General features: G+C 45.2%; 3 protein-coding genes and 1 long non-coding RNA gene across 10 annotated transcripts in view; 2 read left to right on the forward strand and 2 right to left on the reverse strand.

Annotated features, from left to right (window-relative positions):
- NPAS2 (neuronal PAS domain protein 2) overlaps positions 1 to 9,442 on the forward strand; it is a 99,287-nt gene extending 89,845 nt beyond the window's left edge. For 4 of the 5 annotated variants that reach the window (XM_035316079.1, XM_035316078.1, XM_035316080.1 and 1 more), the window contains exons 17-21: positions 3,433 to 3,627; positions 4,464 to 4,642; positions 5,626 to 5,718; positions 6,958 to 7,144; positions 8,347 to 9,442. In XM_035316079.1, the coding sequence (XP_035171970.1) occupies positions 3,433 to 3,627; positions 4,464 to 4,642; positions 5,626 to 5,718; positions 6,958 to 7,144; positions 8,347 to 8,523 (831 nt within the window). In that variant the 3' untranslated portion in view covers positions 8,524 to 9,442. Of the gene's footprint in view, positions 1 to 3,432; positions 3,628 to 4,463; positions 4,643 to 5,625; positions 5,719 to 6,957; positions 7,145 to 8,197 lie in introns of all 5 variants that reach the window. The other variant, XM_035316081.1, reaches the window with a different exon arrangement.
- Positions 9,443 to 12,033: 2,591 nt separating this feature from the next.
- RPL31 (ribosomal protein L31) lies at positions 12,034 to 17,722 on the forward strand. The gene is made up of 5 exons (XM_035316100.1): positions 12,034 to 12,123; positions 12,681 to 12,797; positions 14,161 to 14,286; positions 17,013 to 17,125; positions 17,650 to 17,722. The coding sequence occupies exons 2-5, from the start codon at positions 12,691 to 12,693 to the stop codon at positions 17,679 to 17,681; spliced, it is 378 nt and encodes a 125-aa protein (XP_035171991.1). The 5' UTR covers positions 12,034 to 12,123; positions 12,681 to 12,690; the 3' UTR covers positions 17,682 to 17,722.
- Positions 17,723 to 18,185: 463 nt separating this feature from the next.
- Positions 18,186 to 26,855, reverse strand: part of TBC1D8 (TBC1 domain family member 8) — a 47,303-nt gene continuing 38,633 nt past the window's right edge. For all 3 annotated transcript variants that reach the window (XM_035316095.1, XM_035316087.1, XM_035316083.1), the window contains exons 12-20: positions 25,858 to 26,143; positions 25,222 to 25,351; positions 24,805 to 24,903; positions 24,180 to 24,248; positions 22,573 to 22,813; positions 21,302 to 21,367; positions 20,594 to 20,683; positions 20,333 to 20,433; positions 18,186 to 19,162 (exon numbers count right to left, since the gene is read on the reverse strand). In XM_035316095.1, the coding sequence (XP_035171986.1) occupies positions 18,704 to 19,162; positions 20,333 to 20,433; positions 20,594 to 20,683; positions 21,302 to 21,367; positions 22,573 to 22,813; positions 24,180 to 24,248; positions 24,805 to 24,903; positions 25,222 to 25,351; positions 25,858 to 26,143 (1,541 nt within the window). In that variant the 3' untranslated portion in view covers positions 18,186 to 18,703. The remainder of the gene's footprint in view (positions 19,163 to 20,332; positions 20,434 to 20,593; positions 20,684 to 21,301; positions 21,368 to 22,572; positions 22,814 to 24,179; positions 24,249 to 24,804; positions 24,904 to 25,221; positions 25,352 to 25,857; positions 26,144 to 26,855) is intronic.
- LOC118161103 lies at positions 19,583 to 20,304 on the reverse strand. Its single transcript, XR_004747855.1, has 2 exons — positions 19,984 to 20,304; positions 19,583 to 19,667 (listed from the first exon to the last, which is right to left on the reverse strand). It is a non-coding gene; the product is annotated as an uncharacterized LOC118161103 (long non-coding RNA).

Genomic DNA, 26,855 nt, shown 5'->3' on the forward strand with positions numbered 1-26,855 from the left:
CCCCCCCCCCCCCCCCCCCCCCCCGGCTCCCTCCCTTCCACACAGAAGTGTACAGGTAGCTCTGTGGAGAATTGAGCCCCATTTTCTTCAGAGGTCTTCAAAACTGTAGTGCAGCAGTCCAGCAAGAAATGCTTTCCCAACCGGACAGATGTTGAGCAGTCGTCTGCATTTGTCGCTATTTCCAAGAGCCTTGCATGATGAAAGACCAAACTAGCAGGAGGGCTGTGGGCCCTAAGAAGAGTGTTCAAAACCCCATTAAATCTCTGGTACTGCTTTTCCTGACAAACGAAAGCATTAAGGGCGGCAGCAGCGAGAGCAACCTCAGAAGTCTGAAGGATGCCATGTCTGTGCCAGATTCGAGCAGTCTAGCTAATGAATTGCGGGTGGAGAGGAAAGCAGAAAGAAGAGCTGAGCCTGACCAGCTTTCAAGAACTGCAAATGAGACCGTCCACATCCACCCATGATTCACAAACCAGTCTCCCTTCGAAGTCCGTGAACCTCAGATTCCCAGTGCTGGTATTTTACATAAGGAGTCTTCCCTTCTGTAATGATGAGCCTGAAGGTTATCACCACCTGATTACCCAAGGAGCAGGTAGAGTCAAAGAGCTGTCTCCCCCACAGTGTCTTGCCAATGCGATTCACCCATTAGCTGCAGGGACCATCTAGCTCGGGATGAGGGGGCAGCTGTGTCAGAGGGTCCCTTCCCTCCCTCGCAGCTTTGCTGTGTATCTTAACAATCTGGCCAATTAAAAAATATTTATAAGATGCTTCGCTGGCCTTGCAGTCCACAAAATCAGCCGTGAGACATGTTGTTATCGGCAGTGCAGTTACAGGGCTGTTAATTTATCTGCTTGGATTTGCTCAGACTGAGGAAGATTTTTTTCTTTATTATGGGGTTTCTGTAGCTATTTAAAGCTGCAGCATTTTTGTGCTTCAGAGGAATTCAGGCAGGACTGTCACGAAAGAGACACGCAATAAAAAACGCTGTTTTGTACAAATGAGGTATGTTCTTGCTTTCAGGCTTACTTGCAGGTAGCAACTCCCCACTTCGATCCTCTCTTAGGTTAACTCCTTTCTTGATTAGGCATCTTGAGTCTCCCCGTTCTGCGGGGACACGGGTTAAATGGCACCATTGCTTCCTGCCCTGAGCTTGTTTTTCCCCGACATTTGTGTTCTGACAGTAATAATGCTTCTTTGGCCATTATAACACAATGGAGAGTGTCCCTAGATATGAAACACTCGTAGGTCTCTCAGGGTATGAACACATGAATAAAAAAATTGGTTTACCGTGATAAACTTGGCCGTAAATTTATAGCGTGCTAGCTGCCGTTAGCTGTGCGCTTTCGTACCCAGTGGCACATGCTGGTAATCACAAAGTAGGTTACTCTGCTTTCTTTCAAGAATAATCTACTTGGCCTTTGCCTCAAAGTAAGGCATGCACACAGGCAGCTCCCTGCAAAGTAAGTCACCCTGCCCAACATTTGCATTGATGGATGTCGAGTTTGCATTGGATGAACTTGGTATTTCGCCAGCACTGTGTGCCTTGTACAGGGAGGATGCTAAAGATGCTGCTCCTTACGGTCTTACTTTGTGCCGATCTTCCAGAAACGGTGGGCTTACATTCCACATGACATTTTTGAAGCACACCGCTTGCTTTCCCTGTTCTGAATTTTACATTAAACATTTCACATCAATGGAGACCAATTTCACTGCTAGAGCTAATCAGGTTCATTTACCGAACACGTTCAAAACTTAGCTTCTATATACTGAAAATAAACAAGAAAATGAATTTTCATAACTTCTGCCTTTGATTTATTCATTATAAGACCTATTTACTTGGCAGAAGTTGCAAGACCATCTGTCTTTCTGAAATGTAATGGCTCCAAACTCTGTGAGCACTGTTTTTAAAAGAAAACACTCAGAGCTAGTTTCAGACCTACTGGAAGCAGACACAGCTCTGTTACTTGACCCATTTATTTCTATCAGACATATCTGAGGTGTAGTTAGCCTACAGCACCTGAAACAAGACGTTGCTTTAGGTCCATTAACATTTTCATTAATTGCCCACCTCTCTCAGCTGATTAATGTAACTGATTAACGTGAGCTTTGTCTGTAACTCAATTCTGAATCAAATCTTGGCACGCAAAGATTCATTACAAATTTATCACAGTAAATTAAAAACTGTGTTTTAATAGCTAGATATATAAGCACAAATATGATGGATCAGCCCATACTTATGCAGAGAAAAGCAATGCATTGTGCCGGTTCTTTAGAGAAAGGTGCGGGGTTTTCTTCCAAGAGAAATTACAGGGGACATGATAGTTTAGGGAATTGCTAATACAACAATAAGTTGCGGAAAGGTGTACTAATTACTGGGTGTACCTCAGATGTACTGCTAGGCATGAGACTGATGGATGAGTAATGAGGAGAAAAATTGTGATTCTGATTTCATTTAAGCCTTAAGTAGCTCCACTTAAAATAATGGAGTTCCACACTTGTAGAAGTGGTGTGGAATCAGAACCAGAGCCAAAAATGCCTTCAACTACCTGGGAAGTGTCGCTTTCTACAGTCCTTGGTGGCAAGAAGATAGGTTTGAAATATTGCAAAGATAGCTTGTGGCATTAATAATTAATAGTTTTTAAAGATGCCTTTTTTCTTTTGTATGGCTCTATTGAAAGAAATAGCCTCTAGAAAAGCAAAAATATTCCAAAGCCCTGCAACTTTTAAAGAAGAAAGACTCTTCTTGCAATGCAAGAAAGGAGAGCGTATCATTTACAGAAACACTAACAGAGGGGCTGCTGGCTCTTTTGCACAAGTCAAACGCAAGGCCTGATTAGGAAGGACACCAGGTGACAGCTACCTGACGGGAAATCAGATAAATGACAGTGACGGTCTGTTTACACATCTTCTCAATGATAAGGACACAGCCATTCAACACGGTCAACTCTGGCCTGGTTGTGGCCTCATTAAATACACTCAGTGACCCAACTGTATAGAAGGTGTTGAATTTCCCGAGACGAATTCAAAAGCAGCCTTGCCTGAAAGGCAGGCTGGTTTGTTGAAAAGAGAAATGAAAGGATTGAAAAGACATGGAGTTACTCCCAGCTCTCTGGTCAGGATGCCCCAGAACACGGTGAATGTACAGCGAACTGCTCTCACGAGGGCTCTGCCTGCCCCATGGAGAGAGGGCTTTTACCTTTAGGACACATTTCACGAGTAATGAATGCATTTTCAGAAGAAGAAAGAAAGAAATTAGAGACAGCAGAACTGTTAACGTAGGAAAGAAATGTGATTTCCAATTAACAGTAAATGTGTGGTGAATTCTGAGCTGTGATGATTTTATTTTAGAACGTATCTTTGGATTTAATTGTAACCTTCATTATCTGTGACAGCTGGGCTATGTCAATAAAACGTCCCCCCCTTCTTTTCCAGATGTTCCTACAGCAGCCAACGGTGTCCCTGAGCTTTAGCAATATTCAGCAGCCAGAGCCGCAGCAGCTACAGCAGAGGCCAGGGGTCATTTCTCAGCAGCAGCTTGTCCCCAGTCCTCAGCTCCCCGGGCAAATTGCATCTCCGCAAACATCGAACCAGCAAGTACTGAGAGAAGCAAGTGTGATATCGAGCCAGGTAATCACTTCTTTGACTAGAGGAGAATTTAATATGGAAAGAAGACACTGAGCTGTTACTAGACAAGTTAGTGAAGTCATGTCAGTCCTGCAAGTGTGCCATTCCTTTTCCTTCCCTATTCTCCTATATAAGGGCAGGCTATATAAAGGGGTCCATACAGCAGCTACTTTACCTTAAATCCCTTTTTTAAGACCTCAGCTAGGAGGGTTACCTGAGCAGCTATTCCAGCTCTAAAACAGAGCAGGTATACAAAAGGTATACAACTGGCAATACCAGTGCCAGCAGTGCGACCTCGCAAAATGAGCTTTACCCCTGCTTGCTCTGAAAATCTAACCAGATGCCATAAAACCTGCTGCCTGCTGCAGTGGTAGGCTGTTGGGGTTCATGGAAATTCATGAGAGATGCCCAGGCTGGGAGTGATACAGGCTCCTGTACAGGGAAATAAGTTTGGGTTCGGGTATTTGTAATTGAGACCTGTGAAAGCAAGTAGACTTGGCACAGGATTATTGTCTTACTGCAGGCTTCTTGGCATTTCCAGTCTTTGCTCTTCCACCCACATGTTGTGCCTCCCTTCTCAGAAAACCTAGCTCTTATTTCTGTTGCCTGGGCATGCGGCGAATGTAGCGGCACCATTAGCTTCAGACCCCTCAGCCGTAGCGTTTAACCTCCCACACAGCCGCATTAGCATGACTATTAAAACAAAAAGTGGATGAATAGGAAAAAAAAAAAAAAAAAAAAAAAGCTTTTCCTTTAGGAAGGTTCATTGCCATCACAGGCCCTTCACAGCGGGGCTAGCCAGGCCTCACCCCAAGCCGCCTCTCCTCGCTTTCTTGCAGGGCCCAAAGGCGGTGAGGAACACGGAGCTGGCACCGGGTGGTGGCCGTCCTCTCCGCGCCTCGGTCCCATCGTTCGGCCCCGCCACGGCCCCTGCAGCCCCCCCACCTCGCCGTGGCCCTGGCCCCGGCCCCAGCCCCGGCCCACCCGCCGCCGGCTGCAGCCACGACCAGCAGCTCAGGTAGGGCGAGGAGGCACAGGGGGCGCCCAGGTGGCCACCATCTTGGGCTGCCCTCAGTGGGTGGGTGAGGGACGGGGTGAGATGGGCGATGGCGTCCACACCAGTGTCAGAAATGGTGTGGCCAGCAGAATGAGGGAAGCAATTTTCATTCTGTTCTTGGCACTGGTGACACCGCACCTTGGGCGTTGTGTTCATGTTTGGGTCCCTCTCTACCAGAAGGATGTGGAGGTGCTGGAATGCATTGAGAGCAACAAAGCTAGTGAAGGGACTAGAAAACAGGACTTATGAGGAGCAGCTGAGGGAGATGGGGTTGTCTGGTGTGGAGAAAAGGAGGGGAGACCTCATCGCTCTGTACAGCTACCAAAAGAGGTTGCAGCAAGGAGGGTGCCGGTCTCTTTTCTCAGGAGACAAGTGACAGGACCTGGGGGAGCAGCATCAAGTTGCTCCAGGGGAGGTTTAGATTGGATATCAGGAAGAATTTCTTCATGGAGAGGGTGGTCAAGCTTTGGAGCAGGCTGCCCAGGGAGGTGGTGGAGTCCCCATCCCTGGAGGCAGTTAAGAGAGGTGTGGACATGGCACTAGGGGACATGGTCTAGCAATGAACTTGGTAGTTAGGCAGACACTTGGACCTTGAAGGTCTTTTCCAACCTTGATGATTCTATGAACCAAAAAGATGTCAGTCAGATACTCAGGTAATATGAGCCATTCCCACTGAAACCAGCAGGAGCAACAGAAATTTCCCTCTCCCAAAATCCAGCAGCTCAGAAGGGCACCCAAGTAACCAGGACTGAAGGGCATGGCCTCAAACCTCCACCCAGCAGCACCCAGGAGGCATCTGCTACAGCCCAGAGCTGAGGTTACATCTCCTAACATTCAGTCTCACGCTGTGCCTCCAAAAGCATCCTTTCTCGGTTTTCAGAATGTGGCATGCGTATGGTCCTTCTCTCACAGCAGTATCACCTTTTCTTTTTTTCATGTGCAAGACTGTTGCTCAGCCAACCTATTCAGCCAATGATGCCCGGGTCCTGTAACGCAAGACATCCTTCAGACCTCAGCATGGCTGGATCCCAGGCTAAGTATGTGACTTTTCAAGAACACCAAAGCTGCTTTTCAGGGGAAACGGCCTTTTTTAGTAAGATGATGAAGTAGTTATAAATACAGGAGCGTGTTACTGGGCTGAGCCTGCCTTCTAGTGTCGGGGTCAGCCTCAGCTTTTTTTTTTTCCTTTTTTTTTTTTTTTTTTTGGTCACTGTCCTTAATTGTGGACTGCCAAGATGATAATGAATGAACATCATTAAAGCAATTCTGTATATTACCTCAGGAATGTAGGTATTCAGCACTTTTCTTTTCAAACATCACTGTTGCTGCTTAATATTACCTTGAGTTAAAACCTCCAACTTAAAACGTACCGATCTGCAGTTGAAATCTGTTTTTAAGCTGCTAAATAAAAAAGGCCCAAATTTCAAAGATACATCTCCCGTTCACATATTCTGCCTAACTTACAAGAACCCTTTTTGGAGCTCACATGCTTGTGTAAGTACCCAAATCTTAGCATTTCTGACCAACCCCTAATTTTGAACAGCTGTTTAACTAACACACACCACACTATGATCTCATCGCCCTTTACAGGATAAACAGAATTAGGCTGGGTTGGCAGTAGCTTCCTTGTGGTTTTACCCACAGCCTTCCACAAAGCAACAAATATTTGGGTTTTGCTGTGCAAAAGCAGACTAGCAACAGGAGCTGAGTATTTTGTTTCTGGCTCATCCCTCAGTCCAGAGGACTTCTAGAGACTTCTTCTGGTCCTATAATGTGGGTCACAGCGATGGGAACTGCTGACCGTACTTGGCAATGTCTACGAGCAGCTTAATAAGTAATCAACCCTAGCCATCCTGCAGGAGATTACCATCCCCATAGGCAGTCGTATAGAAGCACAGGCAGCAGAACGGGGACTGTGTCTACTTCTCCACTGCTGCAGTTCAGAACTCAGCTTATTAATACAAAATCAAAGGCCATGTGCTTTAATGAGCCTGGGATGTGAATCTGTGGCTGAAGAGAAGACATGCATAAACTAGAATCTCTAATGAATCTAAAATGTGGTTTGGGTTTTGAGGTGAGATGTATTCTGCCCTCCGAGTCCAGCTCATGTATGGTGTTAAGCCACTGCTGCTGGTTTTCACGTGTGCAGGTCCGATGCCCCAGAATCCTTTATTAAGAACTATTTATGAAGACTACTGATGCCCACCCCATATCCTAGGATGAGACCTTTGTTTCTACTGGTTTGTTCTTGATTTTTTTACTTCTTTCTTCCACAGATACTCTCAAAACCAACAAATGTTTCAAAGTCTGGAAGTGCAGACTTCCAGCACTGGCTCTCCGATCGTTCTGATGGGACAAGCAGTGTTAAACCAAGGGTTTGCCACAACGCCTCCTTCCCAGCCATCCTCTCTGCCACCTATGCAACTCCAGCGCCAACAGCATCAGCAACAACGCTACCTGCAGGTAGGGAAGGACAAAGAGGACGATGTATAAAACATGCTCACAGAATAATAAGGCAAACGGGCTGTGCAAACGGGGCCGGCAAGCCTTGACAAGCTGTAAGTTTCAGCAGGAGCCTGATCATGGCAGAGATGGCCATTTCAGAGATAACTGAAATGTGCAAGACACTGATACAGTGTCGTGTACCCTTCCAGTATAGCGAGGGAGCAGTGAGAACAGTCAGAATATTTCAAAGGAAATTACTAATCCTGTACATTGGAAACATAATCAGATTACCCTGGATGTATTTAAAGTGTATTTCTAGATGGAGAAAATTGCTGCCTTAGGATTTATTCTGTACTCTTTATTAAGTACAAAATTTGCTTAGTTTACAAGTCAAAAGATGATTTTTAATTACCAGCACCAACATAAAATAAGATCGGGATCAGATATCTATATTCCTCCCATAAATTAACGTATTTCCTCAACTCCACAAGGCAAAGAAGATGAATTGGAGCAGATCACCTGGAAGCACCAGGTGATTTGAAGATATAAAAATACTGATTTTTTTTTTTACCTATTCAGCACACATAAAGCTAAGGGGAAGGGGGGGAAAGAGGTGTATATTAGCTCAGAAGGAGCTGAACTGGGTCTTTAAAACCTAATCACATCTCGACTGGAATCACTGAAAGAGTATCATCGACTTCAAATGATCACAGTGAAAAACGAAATCCTTATCATAGCTGAGAATTAACGAAAAAACACGGCAGACACCATTCCCAGACGAGCATCTGCAAAATTCACATCAACTTCAACACTGCAATGTCGCACCCTACTGTAAAGTCATGAAAAGAAAGGGCTAGAAGGGGCCTCATGAGGTCCACTAGGATCCCCTGTGTTATTTCTGCTTCATTTCTGTCATCTAGCCTTGTCATTTCAGACATATTTGCTCAGCCTGTTCTTAAACAGGCTTTTCAGAATAACCCACAAATCCTAGGCAGTGCATTCCTACTAGAAAACCTTTCTCAATGCCTAATTGTGATCTTCTTTGCTGCAATTTAAATCTGTTCCTTCTAGCATAGGTAGGCTAACCCCATGCCAAGCACACAGCCCCAGAGATAAAAGCCAGCAAAAAGAGTAATATTTTTAAGCACGCTGTACTTTGAGGACGACAAGCTCTAACGTGAAAGAATCAAACAACACGCTGAATTTTATTTTATCTGTAGGTGCAAACACCAAGTTCTTTGCACAATGAGCAAACCGATTCTTTGCTCCTGCCATCTTACTCACCACAGCAAGGAAACATGGGGTACCACCAGGCACAGCAGCAGCAGCAGCAGCCACTACCAAGAAGAAGCAATAGCTTATCAGAATCATCAAACTTACCACAGCCACTGCGATAGAGTCCCACCAGCACAATCAATGCACGATTAGCTTTAACCAATGGGCACATGGGGCAGGAGAGAATGACCCTGTACTTACTGTTTCGGCTTTTGCACAAGCCTTTCTTTCAGAGCTCTGTGACAGAAGGATGCCACAGGGCGCAGACTGCCGCACACAGCGCACTTAGGGCACGCACGATCCAGTTTGCGCTGTCTCGTGAGCGCAGTACGCGCTGCGCAGAGCAGAACAAAGAGGAGCACCGTCCTGTGCAAACTCCACCGTCACCGGGTGCACGGGAGGAGGAGTTCGAGCTCGGCGTGCCGCTCACAAAGTTGTCTGGCAATTCCAAAAGACTGTTGACAGACACTTGAGGTACTTGGCCTTCACTGTTTCAGTTCTTCTTTTGTGTACGAAAAGCACTGCGTCAAAGGTCTATTGAGGAGAGAACAAGAGATTATTTTTATTATGATTATTGTTATTATTTTGCACAACTGCACAGAGGACAAAACCTAGGCACTTTCTGTAAAGAGAAGTTTGTTTCCTTATTCTTGTGGCCAAATTAGCACATCCAATGGAGAAGAAAGCCTGGTCATTGGTGAAGATGTTCTACAGCTCATAACTCTTGATTTAGAATCTGAAAAGTATTATGCAGCTTATCCTAACTGTTCTTCACAACTAAAAAACAACAACAACAAAAAGCACTGGACTGTTTTATACATATGAATTGTGATTGCAAAAAGAACTCAACTTGTAAGCACAATCATGCAACTCTCCCATAATACACAACGGATCCTTCTTCAAGCTAAACAACTCACTCACTGCTGCAAGTCTCTGAGAAATATGCACTGTGTTTTGGCCCACTGACTCGGGATGCTGCAGACTATTACATATCTCTTTCATTATAACATTTAGGATTGAATTTTCCTTTGGGGGGAAAAAGAAGAAATGCACTTTTCGCTTTTTTTGTATGTTTTCTGTTGATATGTTTCTAAGAAAGATTTTATGTAATTATTAAATAAAAAGTAGTGTATTGTACAGCTGTTGTAATAATGACCTATTTCTATATAAAATAAAATTATATGGAATTATGTGGAAATTATTTTGTATATGAAATATCAACTCATTTCACAAGTATAAAGATTGTGCTTGTGCTTTTTTGTGAGTGGATATTTTGTAATAAACTAATGAATTAGAAATGTGAAGGGTACTACTGTTTCATGCTATATACGACTCAAACTATTATTTTTTTCCATATAATGATGGACAGTGTCTTTATTTGTAGAATAAAATAAAATAGCCAAAAGGCTTTATTGCAGGACTTGCACACATTTTCCTGTGGCTGTTCAACTACGTGATTCACCTTACATTTTATAGTATGAGCTACAGCTTTGCAAGGTGTTTGGCAACCAATTAACCAGAAACAAACATTATCCTGCGGGATTTGTGATATGGCATAGGCGATGAGAATGATGGCTTAGGAAATTAAATAAACTGCTAACCCAGACAGCTCATTTCTCCTTTCCCTTAAAACTCTGATGGTTTTAGACAGCTCTGTACTTCCAACCAGCTAGTTTTGGACTGGGACAAACATAGGGCACAACAGACAGCTTAGAGTGGTTTGACCCAATGTACACCAGCTTTCTTTGACCTGTGTTCACTAAGCAGCAGCTTCACAATTTAAAGACATCGCTGTCCTGAGTTTTCTGGTACACCTCTGCTGGATTTACTAACATGCCCCCAGCACAGAGAGCCAAGTTTCCACTTTGGCATCTTTGTGCAGTCTTTTTCATGTTAAATTCAAACTGACTGCAACTAAATGGAGCAGCCAAGGTACAGGTCTGCTTTCCCTCTGCTGACTCTCTGGCAGAAGCAGCAACATCCAACAGAGAATAAGGTGGATAACCAGGTAACGTGTTCATCCATCACAGCAAGATTGAAGGGATGGCTTCCAGAAGCGCCCCAGGGCATCTTGCAGCTGCCTGAGACAGCCTAGCCTTGAAGAGAGTGCAAACTGTGCTGTCCTTCTCACCCTTCTGTACCAAGGATCACGGCACAGCGCTGGTTTCCATGCCATAGAGGAACAATGGAGATAATTGGGCTGGAAGCTGGAAATGATGAAAGTAAACTTTCAGAAAAAAAAAAAGAAAAAAAAAAAAAGAAAAAAAAAGAAAAAAAAAGGTTCACTTCAGAAAACTTAGTTCTGAAAAAACATCTGTAAAAAATAAATATCTCCCAGAGAAAACCTGCTGGCAAAATGACCCTGCTGCTTCCACAGTAAGACTGACTGGTAACGCTGATTGGTACACAGGTATTTCAGTCCATACAATCCTTTTATTTTATTGAAGGAAGATGAGGGGATCGAGTATCTGGTCTCTAAGAAAGTGTTTCTGCCACTAGCTTTAGGCAGCTGTCTTAGCCTGAGTTAGCAGGCTCGTCTTTAAGTTCTTACATTCAGTGAAGCAAGAGTGACCCCTCTAGATGAAGATTAAAGAGCTCTCCTAAGGTGCTCTCACTTGATGTCTGAAGGAAATTATTCTCTCTTCCATTCACTATAGGCAAACCTTAGCAAAGACACATCAGCAAAGCAGAGGCTAATTTCATAATTGCCATCCGCTTCTGTACAGACTTAGTTTAGGAAAGGAGAAGGGAAATCTGCCCATCTGTAGGCCAAACAGTTCATGCAGGCAAGAGATGACGAAGGCACCCGAGCACCTCAGAGGAAACACCTGTGGCAGTAGCACTTTGCATTTGGTTTCTATGATCCATTACTATGATCATGGAATCATAAGGGTTGGAAAAGCCCTCCAAGACCACCTGGTCCAACCACCCCCCTACCACCAGCATCACCCACTGAACCATGTCCCCAGGCACCACGTCCAGCCTTTCCTTGAACACCCCCAGGGACGGTGACGCCACCACCTCCCTGGGCAACCCGTCCCGGTGCCTGACTGAATGACGGAGGTCACAGGAAGAGAAAACCCCTCTGAGAAATCATTTTATTCCCGGGGATGCTTGTGACACACCTCCTGATTTTCAGTGGCTATGTCCGAAACAATCTCAGGCCTGGGGCAAACACTTTTCTAAACCCAGCGGTACTGTAAGTAGTTATGAGGGAGAAGCTGTAGATATGGGGGCGGGGGGGGTCCAATACCACGGTTTAATGTTGTGTGTAAGGATTTGGTGCACTTGTGAGGGCAGATTTAGGTCAGTATCGAGTTTTTCGTGCTCTGCCTCACTTCTCCACACGCTTATTCCAGGTTCGGGTGACTGCTCGCTCCCCGCTGCGTGCACACAGCCTGCCAGCGCAGTTTCACAGCCAAGGCTGGCCTGTCACCTCCTTCATTCCACCCCAGCACAGCCCCAGCCCCTGCCAGAGGAACCCGCAGGCGGCAGGAGCCTGCCAAGCGCCACGAAGCCCCTCACGGGGCACCAACGGCCGGGCCTGGCCGCGCAGCGCGCCCCCGCGGCGCCACGCGCGCCCCCGCTCCCGCAGGCGCGCACTCGCACCCCCCCCCCGCCCTTCCTTTAGCGCCTGCGCAGTGAGCGCCTGCCGCCACCCGGAAGTGCCCGTGTCTCCCAGGCTGCTCCGCGCCTTCCTTTCCGGCCCGCGCCCGGGCAGGGTAAGCGGCGCCGTGGGGCCGCCCGCCGCCATCCGCCGCCATCCGCCCGCCGCGGGGGCAGCCCCAGGGCCGGGACGGTGCCGGGGGCGGCCATGGCCGCGGGGCGGGCCGGGGGTCCCGGCGGGGAGGCGGAGGCCGCCCGCATCGGGCTTGCGGGGAGTTGGGGGGGGGGTGTGCGGCCTAGCGCCGGGCTGAGGGAGCCCCGCAAGGTGCGGGGGGAGGCGGCGGGACATGAGGGGGGCTCCCGGGCACCGGCGTGTCCCGGCGGGCAGCCTGAAGGGTCCCTCTGAAGGGTTTGGGGAGGGTAAGGGAGGAAGATGGGGGCTCAGGGTGCCGGGAAGGGGCTGGAGAGCCTCAGAGGCGGTTGCAGGCCTATCACGGAGATAGGAAATGGGCAGTGGGGGTGAGAAGGTGCTGCTTAAACTGCGACCGCGGCGATGAAACGCTGCGACCCCATCCGGAATAATTTACTGAGTGTGGGAGCTGTGTGACAGCAAGGAGCGGGGGAATGTGGGAGGGATCGGTGCGTGTTTGACGTGTGCGTGGCTGCTTTTCAGCGTTGCTGAAATGGCTCCTGCGAAGAAAGGTGGCGAGAAGAAGAAGGGACGGTCTGCCATCAACGAGGTGGTAACCAGGGAGTACACCATCAACATTCACAAGCGGATCCATGGAGTGTAAGTTCTTGGGGCTTATCCGTGAAATAAAGTGGCATTTGGGAGTGGGTTCGGTGGGTTTTAAACTGCAGAGGACTAGATTTCCTGGCCTTAGTTTGTGGGTAGAGCTACTTACCTTGGTGTCCAAGTTGTCATTCGTTCCCAACTGAAGTTAAAATGTAGCTCATTACAGTAAGTTTTAAAAATGAAATACTGTTGTAATCAAATAACTGGATTTGTGCTTGGCACTGCATTGTGTGAGTTGTAAGTTGGGGTATGATTTAAGGTGAACAATGCTTGCTGGGTTTTGTGTGTATGGGTGGAGATGAGAGTAACTTTGCCCCTGACAACACGCTGAGTCTTGTACAACCACGTAGCAGCAGCACAGTGCTTGAGGGGAGTTGTGAGAAACTGCCTTGCCCTTTGATGCTCTCCATGTGTGTATGGTGCAGTCACGTGGAAGAAAACTATATCCAGGTCAAACCAGTTTGAAATGGCTGAAATTATCTTGGAGCAGGAGAGAAGTGAGACAGTGGACTGTTAAAAACTTGTGGGTGAGGATGGGGGGCAGTGGTGCCCTGACTGCTCATCATGCTGCTGTTCTTGTTCTCAGGCCCTCCTGTTTTGGGGGGCGGGCATGAGATACTAAGGGGTGAAGTACTTCTTACGTGTAGTCCTTGTCTCATGTGTCATCACCCAGCCATGATTTCTAGCAGTAAATACGAAGAGTTGTTGAGTATAACCCAGTGTGGGGCCTGAGGCCCTGTTGACCCTAGTCGTGTGTCCCAGGGTGGGTACGTACAGCAAAACACAGTGCAGCTGTAACAGGCTCACAGAATCTGGCAGTAACATGCAGGAGACGAGCCATGGTTGTGGTACACTTCTGGTGGGGCTTCTGGTGCCGTCTTTATGTGAAGAAAGTAAACATCAGATCTCATTTAACAGAAGCTGTTCCTGAGAATAGCATCAGTTTTATTTTTGTGCTGTTTATTTCTGTGCTGATAAAGTTACTTCAAGTTTGTATGACCACTGTCATGCTGCTTTTTTTCCTAGGCCTTTTAGTTGCTGTCTCTATGAAAGCTCTGATCTCTTTGGTAGTAGTGCAAGTAGTGATAGTGTCAACGAGCTAGAAATAAGACTTAAGATCTGGGAGATCTTGCAGCTGCTAAATTTTACTGAGGTCATTCTGTGTAGATGGGTGTCGTTTCTGTTAGACCTGGAGGTGAGCAGCTACCTAAAGGTCTGGTCGCGCTACGATGTAGCCAGGGTTGCTGAACAAAATGACTTGAATTGTATGTTCAGAGAATATCAGTGTTGGCCGCAACGAATGCCCAGTGCTGACAGTTCCCTGAAGTTCAATAAATGGCTCTCCTGTTTGTCCTAGGGGTTTCAAGAAGCGAGCGCCGCGTGCTCTCAAGGAAATCCGCAAATTTGCAATGAAAGAAATGGGTACTCCTGACGTTCGCATCGACACCAGGTTGAATAAGGCAGTCTGGGCTAAAGGAATAAGGTACGTCTCGGCGGCTTTCTGCATTGGTAGACGAGTCTGTAGCCTTCTTGCTGTGCGCGTATTTTCTTCGCAAATGCTTCCTTTCGTACAGGGTATGTGCCAAGCTAAGCTTTGACTCACCTCTGTGTTCTGATCAGCTCGGTGAACTTGTAGCAAAGTTTCAGTAAATGCTGGAGTTGAAAGACCTTCACTCTACCTCTAATAAGAAAGCAAAGGAAGAAGGAATGTGGGTTTTGCACAAAAAAAAAGGGGAGGGTTGGGGGTATTGTAGTACTGCAGTATCCCAGTCGAAGCAGGCAGGCTTTGGGAACATGGTGGTAGCTGCATTCCCAGGCCGGGTACCTGGGTCTGTGTAAGGTGCCCAAACAGGGTTAGGCTTGGAAGCGTGGTGAGTTGGCAGATGCTGCACAAGGAAGTCATGAGGTGTGTGTTAAATAGGGCCACTGATCTTGTCTTGAAAGTCCAAATGATAAGGGGCTTGGGGACCAAAATAGTACAACTTTGGTTGATTTGCTGCCACAGAGGCAGTTGGTTGGGCAGTTGATGTGACGCGTTAAGGTGGCCTAGAGGGTTTTATGAAAAGACCGGGAGAAGTGGGATCTCTTACACCATAATACAAAGTTACCTGACAGGGATTCATACTGTAAGTGACGAACTGAGCACCCACGAGCCCTCATTTTAAACCATGTCTTGTAGGAAACAGATGCCTAAGTCTAGCCTGTGCCGTGTTCACAGTCCTTACCTGGAGCTGTGCACTTCGGCCAACCCTTCCTTCAAAAACAGCAGGAAGATGGGCCCAAATCAGGTTGCTGTTCTGGTTTGTATGCAGAGAAGTCACAGTTGAGCCAGGTGATGGCATAATCAGAGCTCAGCAGTGAGGCAGCTAATTAGGGCTTCTTTGTACTAACTTGTGGAATTGTCTTCTGTGGAGCAGGAAGCCATCACACCTGTCTTCCCACTGTGAGTTGGACTGCAATTTTCACTCATCCAGGATTGCTGATGTGTGCAAAGTAGAACATCTTCCTCTGGGAGGGTCAGGAGAGGCCAAAATCGCAGTGTCAGCTGGTGTGGTGGTCAGGGATCCAAGCGAAGTTGTGAGAAATGCTTTTGACTTAAGAAGAGGTTAAATTGAAGCAAGTTCCTGGGTCTTAATGTATGGATAAAAATGCTCTGTGCTAGATCTGATTTAGTAAGCGTGCTCTGAGAAGGTACAGCAAGGAGGAAATTCCTTCTCAAGTTCTGTGAAGTACTCAGAGCAAGACTAGTCCAAAACCCTGAGTTCATCTGAGGTAGGAGGTTACTTTAGAAACGGTGCAGACAAATTGTTTGGTGCCTGCCCTCAGCATCATGTTTTGTGCAGTATTAGGGGAGGACGCGAGGCTGTGATTTAGTGTCACAAAACCATCTCAGCGATTCAGTTGTGGTTCTGTAGCCATTGTGAGGAAGCAATGTTGATCAGTTGTATGCCCATAAGTAAGATCTTGGTTGAGCTGTAATGTTTACTAAAATTGCACCCTGACTTCTGGTGCACAGACCAGATCTGATTCTTGACAGGGCACACAGGCTCTCAGGGTAGTTTGGGATTATTTTTTCCCCTCCTTATTTTCTGTTCAGGAAAGAACGTTGGACACAGGCACAGACAGGAGCCGAGTGGCTGGGGAGCAGCTCCTCAGAGAGGGCCCTGGGGGTGCTGGTGGCATCAGGCTCAGCACGAGCCAGCAGCATGCCTGGCAGCCAGAGGGCAAACCCTATTTTGGGGTGCGTTAAACACAGCACAGCCAGCTGGTCACAGGAGGTGGTTCTCCTACTGGATTTAGCATTGTTGCAGCCTCACCTTGAGGATTGTGTGCAGTTCTGGGCTCCCCAGTACAAAAAGGTCACTAAGGTGCTTAGAAGTGGAGCGGGCAGCAAAGCAGACAGAAGGGCTGGAAGGCCTGTGCTGTGAGGAGAGGTTGAGTACACCTGAGCTGCCCAGCCTGGAGACAGGAGGCTGAGAGGCGACCTCAGTGCTCTCTGCAGTGTCCTGAGGAGGGGAAGCGCAGAGGGAGGTGCCGGGCTCTGCTCCCTGGGCATTGGTGACAGGACACACGGGAACGGCACAGAGCTGTGCTGGAGCAGGTGGCGGGCTGGGCAGAGGGAAAGTTCTGTACCATGAGGGTGGTCAAACACTGGAACAGGCTTCCTGGAGAGGTGGTTGATGCCCCGTGCCTGTCAGTGTTCAAGAGGCATTTGGATGATGCCCTCCAGCCCTGAAGCTGTCAGGTAGTTGGACTCTGGTCTTTGAAGGTCCCTTCCAACTGCGCTGTTCTGTTCAGCTAACACAGGCTTGTTAGTAACAGCTGCTTGCTGATCACACTAATGCAGTGCTCCATGATCATTTTTAAGGTGTATCCCCTGGATCAGTAGTAGACTGATGGTGCACTCCTGACTCCATGGACCCACTGCACCGTGGATTCATCTTACTCAAGGCTCAGTTAACTCTTAACCTGCTCACTTAAAGAAGAAAGCTGCTCTGAGGCAAACAGTACAAACTGCATGGCACAGGCTTTTATTCTTGTTATGGTGCCGAGACAGAAACAGAGTTGACTCATGTGTTTGCACAAATAAGTAAAGCTTAAGAAATCAGGGAGGTTTGTAGCCATGGAGCAAAGTCATTTTTTTCTTCCCTATTAACTAAAAAAAATCAGTACTTTATTTATTGAAAATTAATGTCATCTTCATTTTAGAAACGTTCCTTACCGCATCCGTGTGCGTTTGTCCAGAAAACGCAACGAGGATGAAGATTCCCCAAACAAGCTGTACACACTGGTTACCTACGTACCAGTCACAACATTCAAAGGTAAGGTTGCGTGCTGTTTCTTTCTCCACACCATGTTGTAGCGAGCAGCTCGTGGAGTGGGACAGCTCCTCCTGCAGTTCATAACTGGGAGAAAAAGCGTGCAGAAGGGGTCTAACGGCTGGCTTAACTTGCTCTGCTACAGGGAGCAGGACTGCTAGCTAGCCTGATCAGCATTAAAACGCAAATAGAGAATTTAGTGAAATAATAGAAACACATAAATTTTGAGAGAATAAAAAGCCCTGACGGTAGTTGTCAGGGTGGTTTAAGGTTTGTTTTCCTATGTGAAGTACACCTGATGTTGAAAGCTCAGGCTGGTTGAGCCTTTCTGCTTGTCAGCTGAAAAGTATCTTATTTGCAAATAATTTGAGATGAAACTGTCATTTGTGCCTGTGCAGTTTGTTTTTCCAGAAGTAGATCAGCAAACTAGCTTTGAAGCTGTAGGGGGACTTCTCTTGGGATGACTTGCATATACATAAAGGGAATTGTCGTGGGAATAGACACTGATACAATTTCTTGTTCTGCAGGCCTACAGACAGTCAACGTGGATGAAAATTAAACTCATTTTAGTTACAATAAAATGATAAAAAGAAAGTTTAAGTCTTTTTGTGTGTTGTCTGGTCTCTTCAAGGTCTCATTGATAGAGCATTGAATTGAACAAGTGTCAGGCTCTTCAAACACCTTACTTCACTGGGGCTTGTAGATAATGGTGTAATTTTGTTTTTTTAATAACACTAGACTTCTGCTACATGTGAATATATTATGGAAGATAAATGTGTGGGTGGCAGAGGCCTAGTGTTTTGTTCCTGGGGGAATAAAGAGACCTTACAGTGGTATTTTAACAGTATTTTGTATATGTAATCTCTTGGGTTAAAGTCTGGGGCTGGTCCCCTGCTGGTCTTCTAGACAGAACAGGAGGCTTCTCCCAAACACGTCTGCACCACACAACCCTGGGGTACTGACCAGTCCACTAAATGCAAACACAACCTCAGGGAACTTGGGTAATGAAGTAGAGACTAATGGCACTCACCTTCCATACGTGAAGAAGTACTGCCAATGCAAGTCTAGTACAAAAAGGGTTTATTGAAAAGTGCATGTTTTCACAGACCAACATCAGAAGCACAGTCCATGTACACTTAACATGTCAGCAAGACATACAAATTGGAATAGACTCAAATATATTAAAATAGTTTCAATTACCAGCATTGAAACGGTTTTCAGTATTAGTGCAAAAAAAGGCAACCCAAACAAACTGCAGACAGTAGCTGAGAATTTTTTCCAGTTTTTTTTTGTTTGTTTTTTTAAAAAGGATGCTGGGCCAGCTTCTGCTGTACTCCCAGTACAGAAGAGGACTTCAGTGTCTTCACGCTGCAGACAGATGTTTCCTTTTTACATTCAAAACAAGAACGTAATAAATCAATGGCACAAAACAACTTGTACACTCTTCAGCTTTTAAAGCTATTAAACTGAAAACCACAGACCAACAAATTATTTATCAAACGTCCACTGCTAGCTGAAAGCCTTTTACAGTATGTGCTTTGGCATAATGTCAGTGCATTTCGTGTTTTGACAGGTTGGCTGCTACTGTGTGCTTAGTTTTGTCTGTTCGCCCCGTGACGGGCAGCTCATTCCGTTTGTTTTGAGACTGTATTGGTTTAGTTTTGCGTTCTCAAGTTTTGGTTTCAGTTCTAAGGGCTTTTCAAAGAAATTAACTAATGACTGTTCGGTCAAGAGGGATGCTAAAATGTGTTCGAAAGAGACAGTCCAGTCCCCCTCGGTTACCGGTGACGACTGAGAGTCTTTGTGAGGGGTCTTCACAGTGTCAGTAAAAACAGCGTCATGCTCTGAGGCGGCGGCCTCAGGCTGCAAGTCCTCGGTGAACTCATCCGATCCGCTCCCCAGGCTGATGCTCCTTTGTCCTACTTCGCCAATCTGCAGTAACAGTGTGGTCACAGTGGCAATGGCTTGGTACAAGTCGTTCTCCTCCGGATCTTCATGGAACATGCTGTACAAGGTCTTGCAGAACTGAATGAATTCCCTCTGTAAAGGATGAGAAACTAGGATCAAAGCTGCTGCGCAGCCATGCTGCAGGTGACTGTAGGAGGCAGGAGAGGGCACAGTACTGCAAAGGAATCCAGAATACTCTGTGCAGGCTTGCTTGTTTTTCACTTCTGCTTGTTTTTTTAAAAAAAATGCTAGCAAATGGATTTCAATTTCCATTGATGCTAGGAAATATCTGTACTGCAAATCAAAAGGGGGACCAGAACAGAAAAGTATTGTGTTCCCTTGATCAGAACAGGCAATAAGGACATCACAAATGATCAAAGGCAAACGAGGGGACGCAAACTGGTGGAAAAAGGGTGGTTGTTACACAGGATCACAACCGAAGTAGCCACCTGTAGGCCTGCAAGCAACTTGCCGTCTGCTATTTCTCTCCATCTCTAACCAGCTCTTCTTTTTCTAATAATAAAACGCAGGCTCCTTCCCCTGCTCACGCATCACAGATGCTTATCAGGCACGAGCTGATAATATCCTGTGAGGATATCTGTCAGCCCGGAAGTTTCACACAAAAATAGGTTAATTCAAGCTGGAAACGGCCCTCAGGAAGTTCAATCAAGCGATGTCTTCATGCAAGATGATGGGGTCCTGCTGAGCCCACGGAAGGCTGCGTACATGCCACCCATTTAAAACTTTGTTGAGCAATGCCATCACAGAAGGGACTCGAGGTATATTCTCACCTTTGTATGTCCGTACGTATGTTTCACTAATAGAGGAACCCCTTCCCCCAGCAGCTTTCCGTATACCAGCATCTGACATTTGGCTCATTCATCACTCCGTTGGTGATGAATCGACGAGGTTACCCCTTTGGTAGGGAGGAGGTGAGGAAAAACAGGACAGCAATATGCATTCTCGGGAATGCTTTGGGATTGAGGAGGGCCTTTTTCCAGCCTGCTACACTGCAGGTGAGGGTGAGTCTGAAACTCTTCTATTCACCAGGCAGTCTGAGGAGAGGAAGCTGCTAGGAAGGTGGCTGAGTTTTTAAATGCGATGCCTTTACCCTGGATCACAGTAACCAAACCCTAGGTATCTAAACGACTGAATCTAAACTTGGGCTTCAGTACACTTTTATCAGAAAGTTCAACTATTTAGTCAGTTCATTTGTGAATACTCTCCGCTTTAAAAGCAGACCACAGCCTCTAATACACATACCTGGCTCATTTTGGGCAATTCTTTTTCAGTTTTGGTATCCTTCTCTTTCGCAAGATCCTTCAGCATCTGTTTCAACTGCTTTTGGTAATCCACCGCATCACCTTTTACGGAGTAGACAGAAAAAGGAGAACTGGTTTTCAAGTCGTTGGAGTAAATCAACATTTCAAAATAAAAAACAGCAAAGATAATGGAGCTGGGTTCCCAAAGGGACAGTTGGTTATCTCATCATGCACACGGGTTAGAGAACCATTTCCGACATACCGTTTGCTTTTCCAATGACTAGTGGTCTTGAAGTTGACAGCAAAGGATTCTTCAGTGGTGACTGGCTGTCTCTTTCATTCTCGGTGAGAGCTAGCCAAAAATTGGGAAGTGTAACGATTAATCCTTCAAATGCTGCACAATGGCTATTTATGCTTTTAAAATTTCCATACGTGAAGAAAGCTAAATAATAGGGCAAAGATGTTTTTAAGCAGTTACTTCATCAAATCATCGTGTAAAAGTATCTTAATGTAAGTAAGGCTGGTGCTGCAGGGAGAGAGTAGGACGTTTGCCAAGAATGGCATATTTAAAACTTTGCACAGAGAAAGTACCACCAAGTTTTGTCACCTAATCAAAAGTGGATCAAGATGTGATAAGGACATTTCTACTGTAAATCCGGTATAGCCATCCAAAATTTTATCCCAGTTTGTATTTTGCCTAGAAGTAACCATAGAATTGGCTACAGGATATCTCAGGATGCAGCAGATGTGAGCCTTAACACTGTGTATCTATAAATTTTACCCAAAAAGGTTTTAACTGAAGTCGTTTTTGAAATGCAGGAAGCATAATTACAAATGCAAATCCTATATATATATACCCCCAGCTGAAGGAAGCAGAACAGGGTTCTTCGTTAAGCAGCCTTTTCCCAAAAGCTTTAAGCAGGAGTTTTCTGGGGAAACTGAGGTGTTCATTCCCTTTCAAATTTCTTACCGGGCGGGATATGGAGCTTGTACAGTAACTTTATCTTCTCATTCATTTCTCCGTTATACATGACATCTGCAAGAAAAAAAAAAGAACAATAAGGAAGTGGACTAGAGCATTTATTTTCACAGCTTAAAATAAATCAGCCGTCTCTGTGCACAAAAGATAATTGTTTGCACGGACAATGTAAGAAAACATATGGCCAGTATATTACTTTGAAATATTTTAAGTTGTGCCTGTTAATGAGGAACAGCAGGTGACAGCCATCTGTTTTGTTCTTTGTTCTTGTAAGATAGATTGGGAGTACTGAACCCTGTGGAACTTCATCATCGTTTAAAAATATCAAGGAGAAGGGCAGGGAATCTAACAAAGACTGTTTGTTGCCACAGATAAACAGGAACATGAAAGGGGAGAGACACAAGACTCGTTTCCTTGGGGGCCATCAGATTCTCCATGTCTCTCCCCCACAGCCCTTACTGCTGATCTATATAGAATAAGCCCCAAAGAGATAACTTTCACATAAAATATAGCTAATATTTTCAGTGACCAGGAGAAATGAGATTCTGAACTTTCAAAGAGACTGAAAAACTGTGAACTTCTTTTAATTGAAAGAATGTAAGAACTAAAATCAATATAATATAGGTTCATTTGGTTCACTTAAAAAGTAGCTTAAGTGGCAAGAACATGGATTTACTTAATTTACAGAAGCTTCTGAGTGTTGCATCTTTTTTTATCAGCTGGGGTGGAGATGCAGCACTGTTCTTCAGCCAGATTTTGGGATGGAAAGCCTCATGTCGTTAGCACAGCTGGTGGCCTCAAGCACCACGCTCAGTCCTTGCTGGTCAGTTTTGTTGTTCTGCTAATTGTCAACATGAGGCAAGCAGCAATCTTATATAATCTTACATAAGAATAAAATAAGTCTTGAGGAAGCACTTACAGACAGTGTACTGAAATTTCATGGGTATACTGAGTGCAGCAATCTGACAGAGAGGATTTCTTAGCTTTCCACACAGCGCCACGTATGATTTTAATTTCTATTTTCAACAAAATTCCTATTACATATTTTAATATAGTATCAAATCATGACCTTAGGTTGTCTTTTATATCTAATTACTTCATGTGATTGGAACACTAAGTATTAGTAAAGGTGACTGGTTAGGAGAATGACCCATCCAAGAAAAACACCTGCCTGCATCCTCTTGTGCCAGTTACGTGACGTCTGTGTCTCACCCCGTGCCATCCCACCCCTGCCCACCTTCCACCCTGTGTGAGAGCGATACCTAAGCAGCTGGCGAGCCCCTTGAACTCGATCAGACGGTCCATGTTCTCATCCAGGAGCCGGAACGTCCTCTCGGCGAGGACATCGGTGTGCTCCCCGCACGTCCAGGGCGAGACGAGCTTGTACAGGTTGGTGAACTGCTGGGCATCGATTCGGTACTGCTCAGCGTACGGCCTGCTGGGGTCGTGTCGCTCGATGACGGGGCTCGTCGTGTCCCAGTAACATCTGATGAGATGTTCCCTCTAGGAGAAATCAAAGGCGGGAGAAAGGAATTGCAGTCTGCGGTATCAAAAGAGCATGACTGGCAGAAAAAGGCATTCACATTAAAGTGTGCTGGAAATACTCAGAATTCTCTTTGTGTGTGGCGTTATGATGATACTGAGACTGTTCCTGTGAGGAAAAGCAAAGTATGAATCTTTAATTAGGGCATCCAAGTGCTCTCATCATCTCCAATGGATAATTAATAAACTTGAAGAGAAACTGGACAGATTCTTGGAAGAAATTTACTGCTGCTGCCACTGTTGGCCACATCTGGCCCACAGTGTCTCTAACCTTCCGAAGGTACAGGGGACCGTAGAAGATTTTGGGTAAGTGACCTGCTCATTTATTCTTTCCCAGACCTCTCTGCTTGGATACTGTCCCTATTAGTCTTCCCTTAGAGACACATTGTTGCAAAACGAAGGGTCCTAACAAAATGGGCTGCCCCAGGGGAACAAAGGAGATAACGAAAAAAGGAACCACCAAGAAACCAAGTAAGAAAAGCGAAGGAGTGCAAGCAAGTCAGAGACCCAAGACAGCAGCAAGGAACAGGAGGGAAGCACTACAGAGCAAACCCCAGCAGCATCCTCTTGCAACCACTAATGGATCGAGGATACAGCTGCTCTTATCCCCAAAGTTACATAGCACTAAGCACATACCCAATAATATTCTCAGTGCCTAGCATTCATGGATGAACAATACACCTAAGAAATGTCCATTAAAGGTCATAATTGCATACCTGGAGCTCTAAATCAAGTATATCTGCATAATCTTAGATGTCCCTGTCCCCAGATTACTTTTATAACAGCTCTTTCAAAAATCATCCCGACATAGAGGAACTGAAACGGAGGCTGCTTTTCATGTAAAAAAATAAAACTATTAGAAAATTGGGAACAGACAGCAAAGACAAGTTTCTGTTTGTGTTTTTGTTTTTTTTTTTTCCCCATGGAAAACAGAGTCTACCCTTAAAGAGCATTAAGAGAGCAGGACTACAGAGCTCCCAGTGAGAAGAGCTACATATTCAGTCTAGTCTCCATGTGGACATTACCAGAACCTAATTTCTCATGGACCATTACCTAGCAGCAAGTTAGAAAAGAAATTCTGAAGTAGTTCTCCTTTGAATGATCAGGATGTTAATACGTCTCCTAAACAACTGGACAACCACAGAAAAGACAAAATGACAATGTCCAGCTTCAGATCTCATCCAAATAATACACTCAGGCAGACAGAGGACCTCTCCCAGAAGTCCCAGACACAACATCTGAGATGGCTCCACTAAGCGAAGGCTTGAGGTTATACCCAGAAGCTTCACTCAGATACCTTCATCCCCTACTTTCCAGGTACACCAACCTTGAACAAGTCATACAATTCCTCTAAATCTTCTGGAAGAATTGAAACATCTGGGATGACAACTCGGAGCTTGAAAAGAAAGAAAAAAATACATTAGTCATAATGCTTGCTACTGTCATCACTGACATGGACAAGCACATGAACTCTCCCAGTGACTGTACTTGTGTGGTACAACTGAAAACTGGAGTATTCAAAAATCTTTGCAATTTTTCCTCCTCCTTTAGGTTCACTGGTTGGACAAATCTGTGAAAAGAGAAATCCCTCGAGGGCTATTAGAAACAAAGACAGGAAGTCCCTAAGCTGCAGGTCACAGGAGGCCGGGGAAGCATCACATCAGGATCACTCTGTTCTTGCTCTCTTCCCAGGGCATCTGCCTATTGCCACTGGCACTGGGCTAGACTGTCCTGCGGTTGTTCTTTATGTTATAGCCACCCCTGAAAATAACACGTGGCTGCAGAACAGAAACATCAGCATCCCGGAAAAGAGCTTCCTCCAGAGTCGGTAATGATCGTTCCATTTTTCATGATTTGACACCTTTGAAAAAAAAATGAAAGCTGGCTGCCATACAGCAAGGAGGGTGAGGGCAGGTGTTACACTACCTCAGCCTAAACAACATTTTACTCACCACATTTTGCTTGGTTGTATCTTCGTGGCTCTGCAGAACGCGGATTCGGTGTTTGTAGCGCATGTGCTCTATCTGTTCCACGGAGTGGTCTCCGAATTTCTAGAACAGAGGAACAGAAGTTTGTATTTGATAGTATTTTACTATCTTTTTATTTCCAACAAAGTGCATTTCCAGTAGATTGGAAATGCAACTTTTAAAGTGTCATGACTCCCTAAGGATCCCACGGATTAAAGCATATTCAGTCTGAGCTGTCCATTTAGGTAGTTAAGACTACACTCAGCACCGTGCATTTAAGCACTTGTTCAAGGAATCTTTAAAGACAGGTATTAACTGTTGAAACATCCATGTTGACTTTAAACCTTTTTCTTTTTTAAAATTATGACTCAACTGACCAGGAGACACCAAGCTGTACTTTACCTCGTAGGAATCGTGAATTAGGTTTGCGATTTCAGTCACTGGAGTGGCTTCCTGATCATCGCTGAAAAATGCATGGTGATTACCAATAGGTGGCAGAGGGCTCTCCTCATTTTTAACATGCTCTAAGAACCTGAAGGGAAGAAATACAAGCAAGACGGATTACTCTGTACTATGCTTTTCTCAGTATAAGTAAATTAGTCCTATGGGTCAGACTTAAAAAAAATAAATTTGTTTTTAGGCTGCTACACTTTTCAGAAATGCCTTCAATATCACTCATCCTAGGAACTGCAAATCTGCCAAATGAATAAATGCTGCCCAAGGAAGAAAACTGTCTCTTTGAAGTCTGGAGCAGGAAGCTCGTCACTCCAAGGAAGACACTAAGAGCAACACTATATTGCACACTGACGCAGTCCACGCATGTCTCAGCACCACCAGGAAATTTCACAGGACACGGATTTGTCAAATTTACAAAGCCCATTGTTTAAGGCAGACACTGCGAAAGCAGCAAGAGCAAGTTAACAGAGAGTACTGCCTGTGCCTCCAGTTGTTATGACAACAGCACCTAAATGCCTTTGTTTTACAGCAGAATGATCTGTGAGGGGAGCAAAGCTCCCGCCACCAGCTGCGTGACAGTACCTGCTCAGAATCATCAGGGCCTGCCCGTCATCCTTGCTGTTACACAAGTCCACCGCGTTGGCTTCGAGTATGGCCAAGCCAAGCTGGAAGATGGCTTTGATCCCATCATAGAAAAAGCAGTCGACAACATTCACAGCACTTTCCAGAGGCATGATGCTCAGAAAAAGGGTGAGGAACCACGAAAGAGAAATGGAAGCTAATGTAGTCAGATCCTTCATATGTTCAGCCAGTTCTGGAAGCTGCTCTTTTATAAGCTCTTCGAACACCGACTGGTCTACCTGAGCACCTGCAAGTCATAAAAAACAGTATTAACCAGGACCACTGCAGGCAAAATTATTCTTTAAAGTTAAGGATCGCTGTCAACTATCAACTGCAAGGCTTCTTTGAAATTTCAACTGACAAGATATGCACACACCTACAATGAAAAATCCCATTATCTTCCTGCTGTGATCTCAGCCCCAACCCTTAAGTCTGTAATCCTTACTAAACAACTTTCTGCAAGAAGACCATGTTGGTTCTGCAAAGTGCCTTTAGGGTGCAATAAAATAGTAATAGCAGCAGCTGTTGTTTTTGGCTAAAAGAGCACATAATAGTTAAGTGATAGCAAAAGCAATCTTAAAGCATTTTACTGTTCAACTTGGGATCTATGCAATGAAAATAAAGCTGCACACTCCGGTGTATGTACTCAAGCAAGCAGGCAGCAGAGCTTTCATTCCAGGTAACAAAATATAAAAGATGGCTACATACGCTAAGCAAGACGAAAAATATGTACAGATATATACACGTGCATATATATATATTTATATACAAAAATATACACAAATATTTACACATACATAAGTGTAAAGATGCTTTTTTTTTTTTTAAGACAAGATTTCTGCAATGCCCAGATACAATCTTTCCTAACCATCCCAACCACTATTTCCAAAGGGAAAAGATTAGGGCACTGTGCCTTCTGTTTCAACTACTAGATCAGGTACAGTCTCATGAATGCCAAG

The sequence above is a fragment of the Oxyura jamaicensis genome, chromosome 1 (genome assembly GCF_011077185.1).
Source record: "Oxyura jamaicensis isolate SHBP4307 breed ruddy duck chromosome 1, BPBGC_Ojam_1.0, whole genome shotgun sequence".
NCBI classification, from domain to species: Eukaryota; Metazoa; Chordata; class Aves; order Anseriformes; family Anatidae; genus Oxyura; species Oxyura jamaicensis.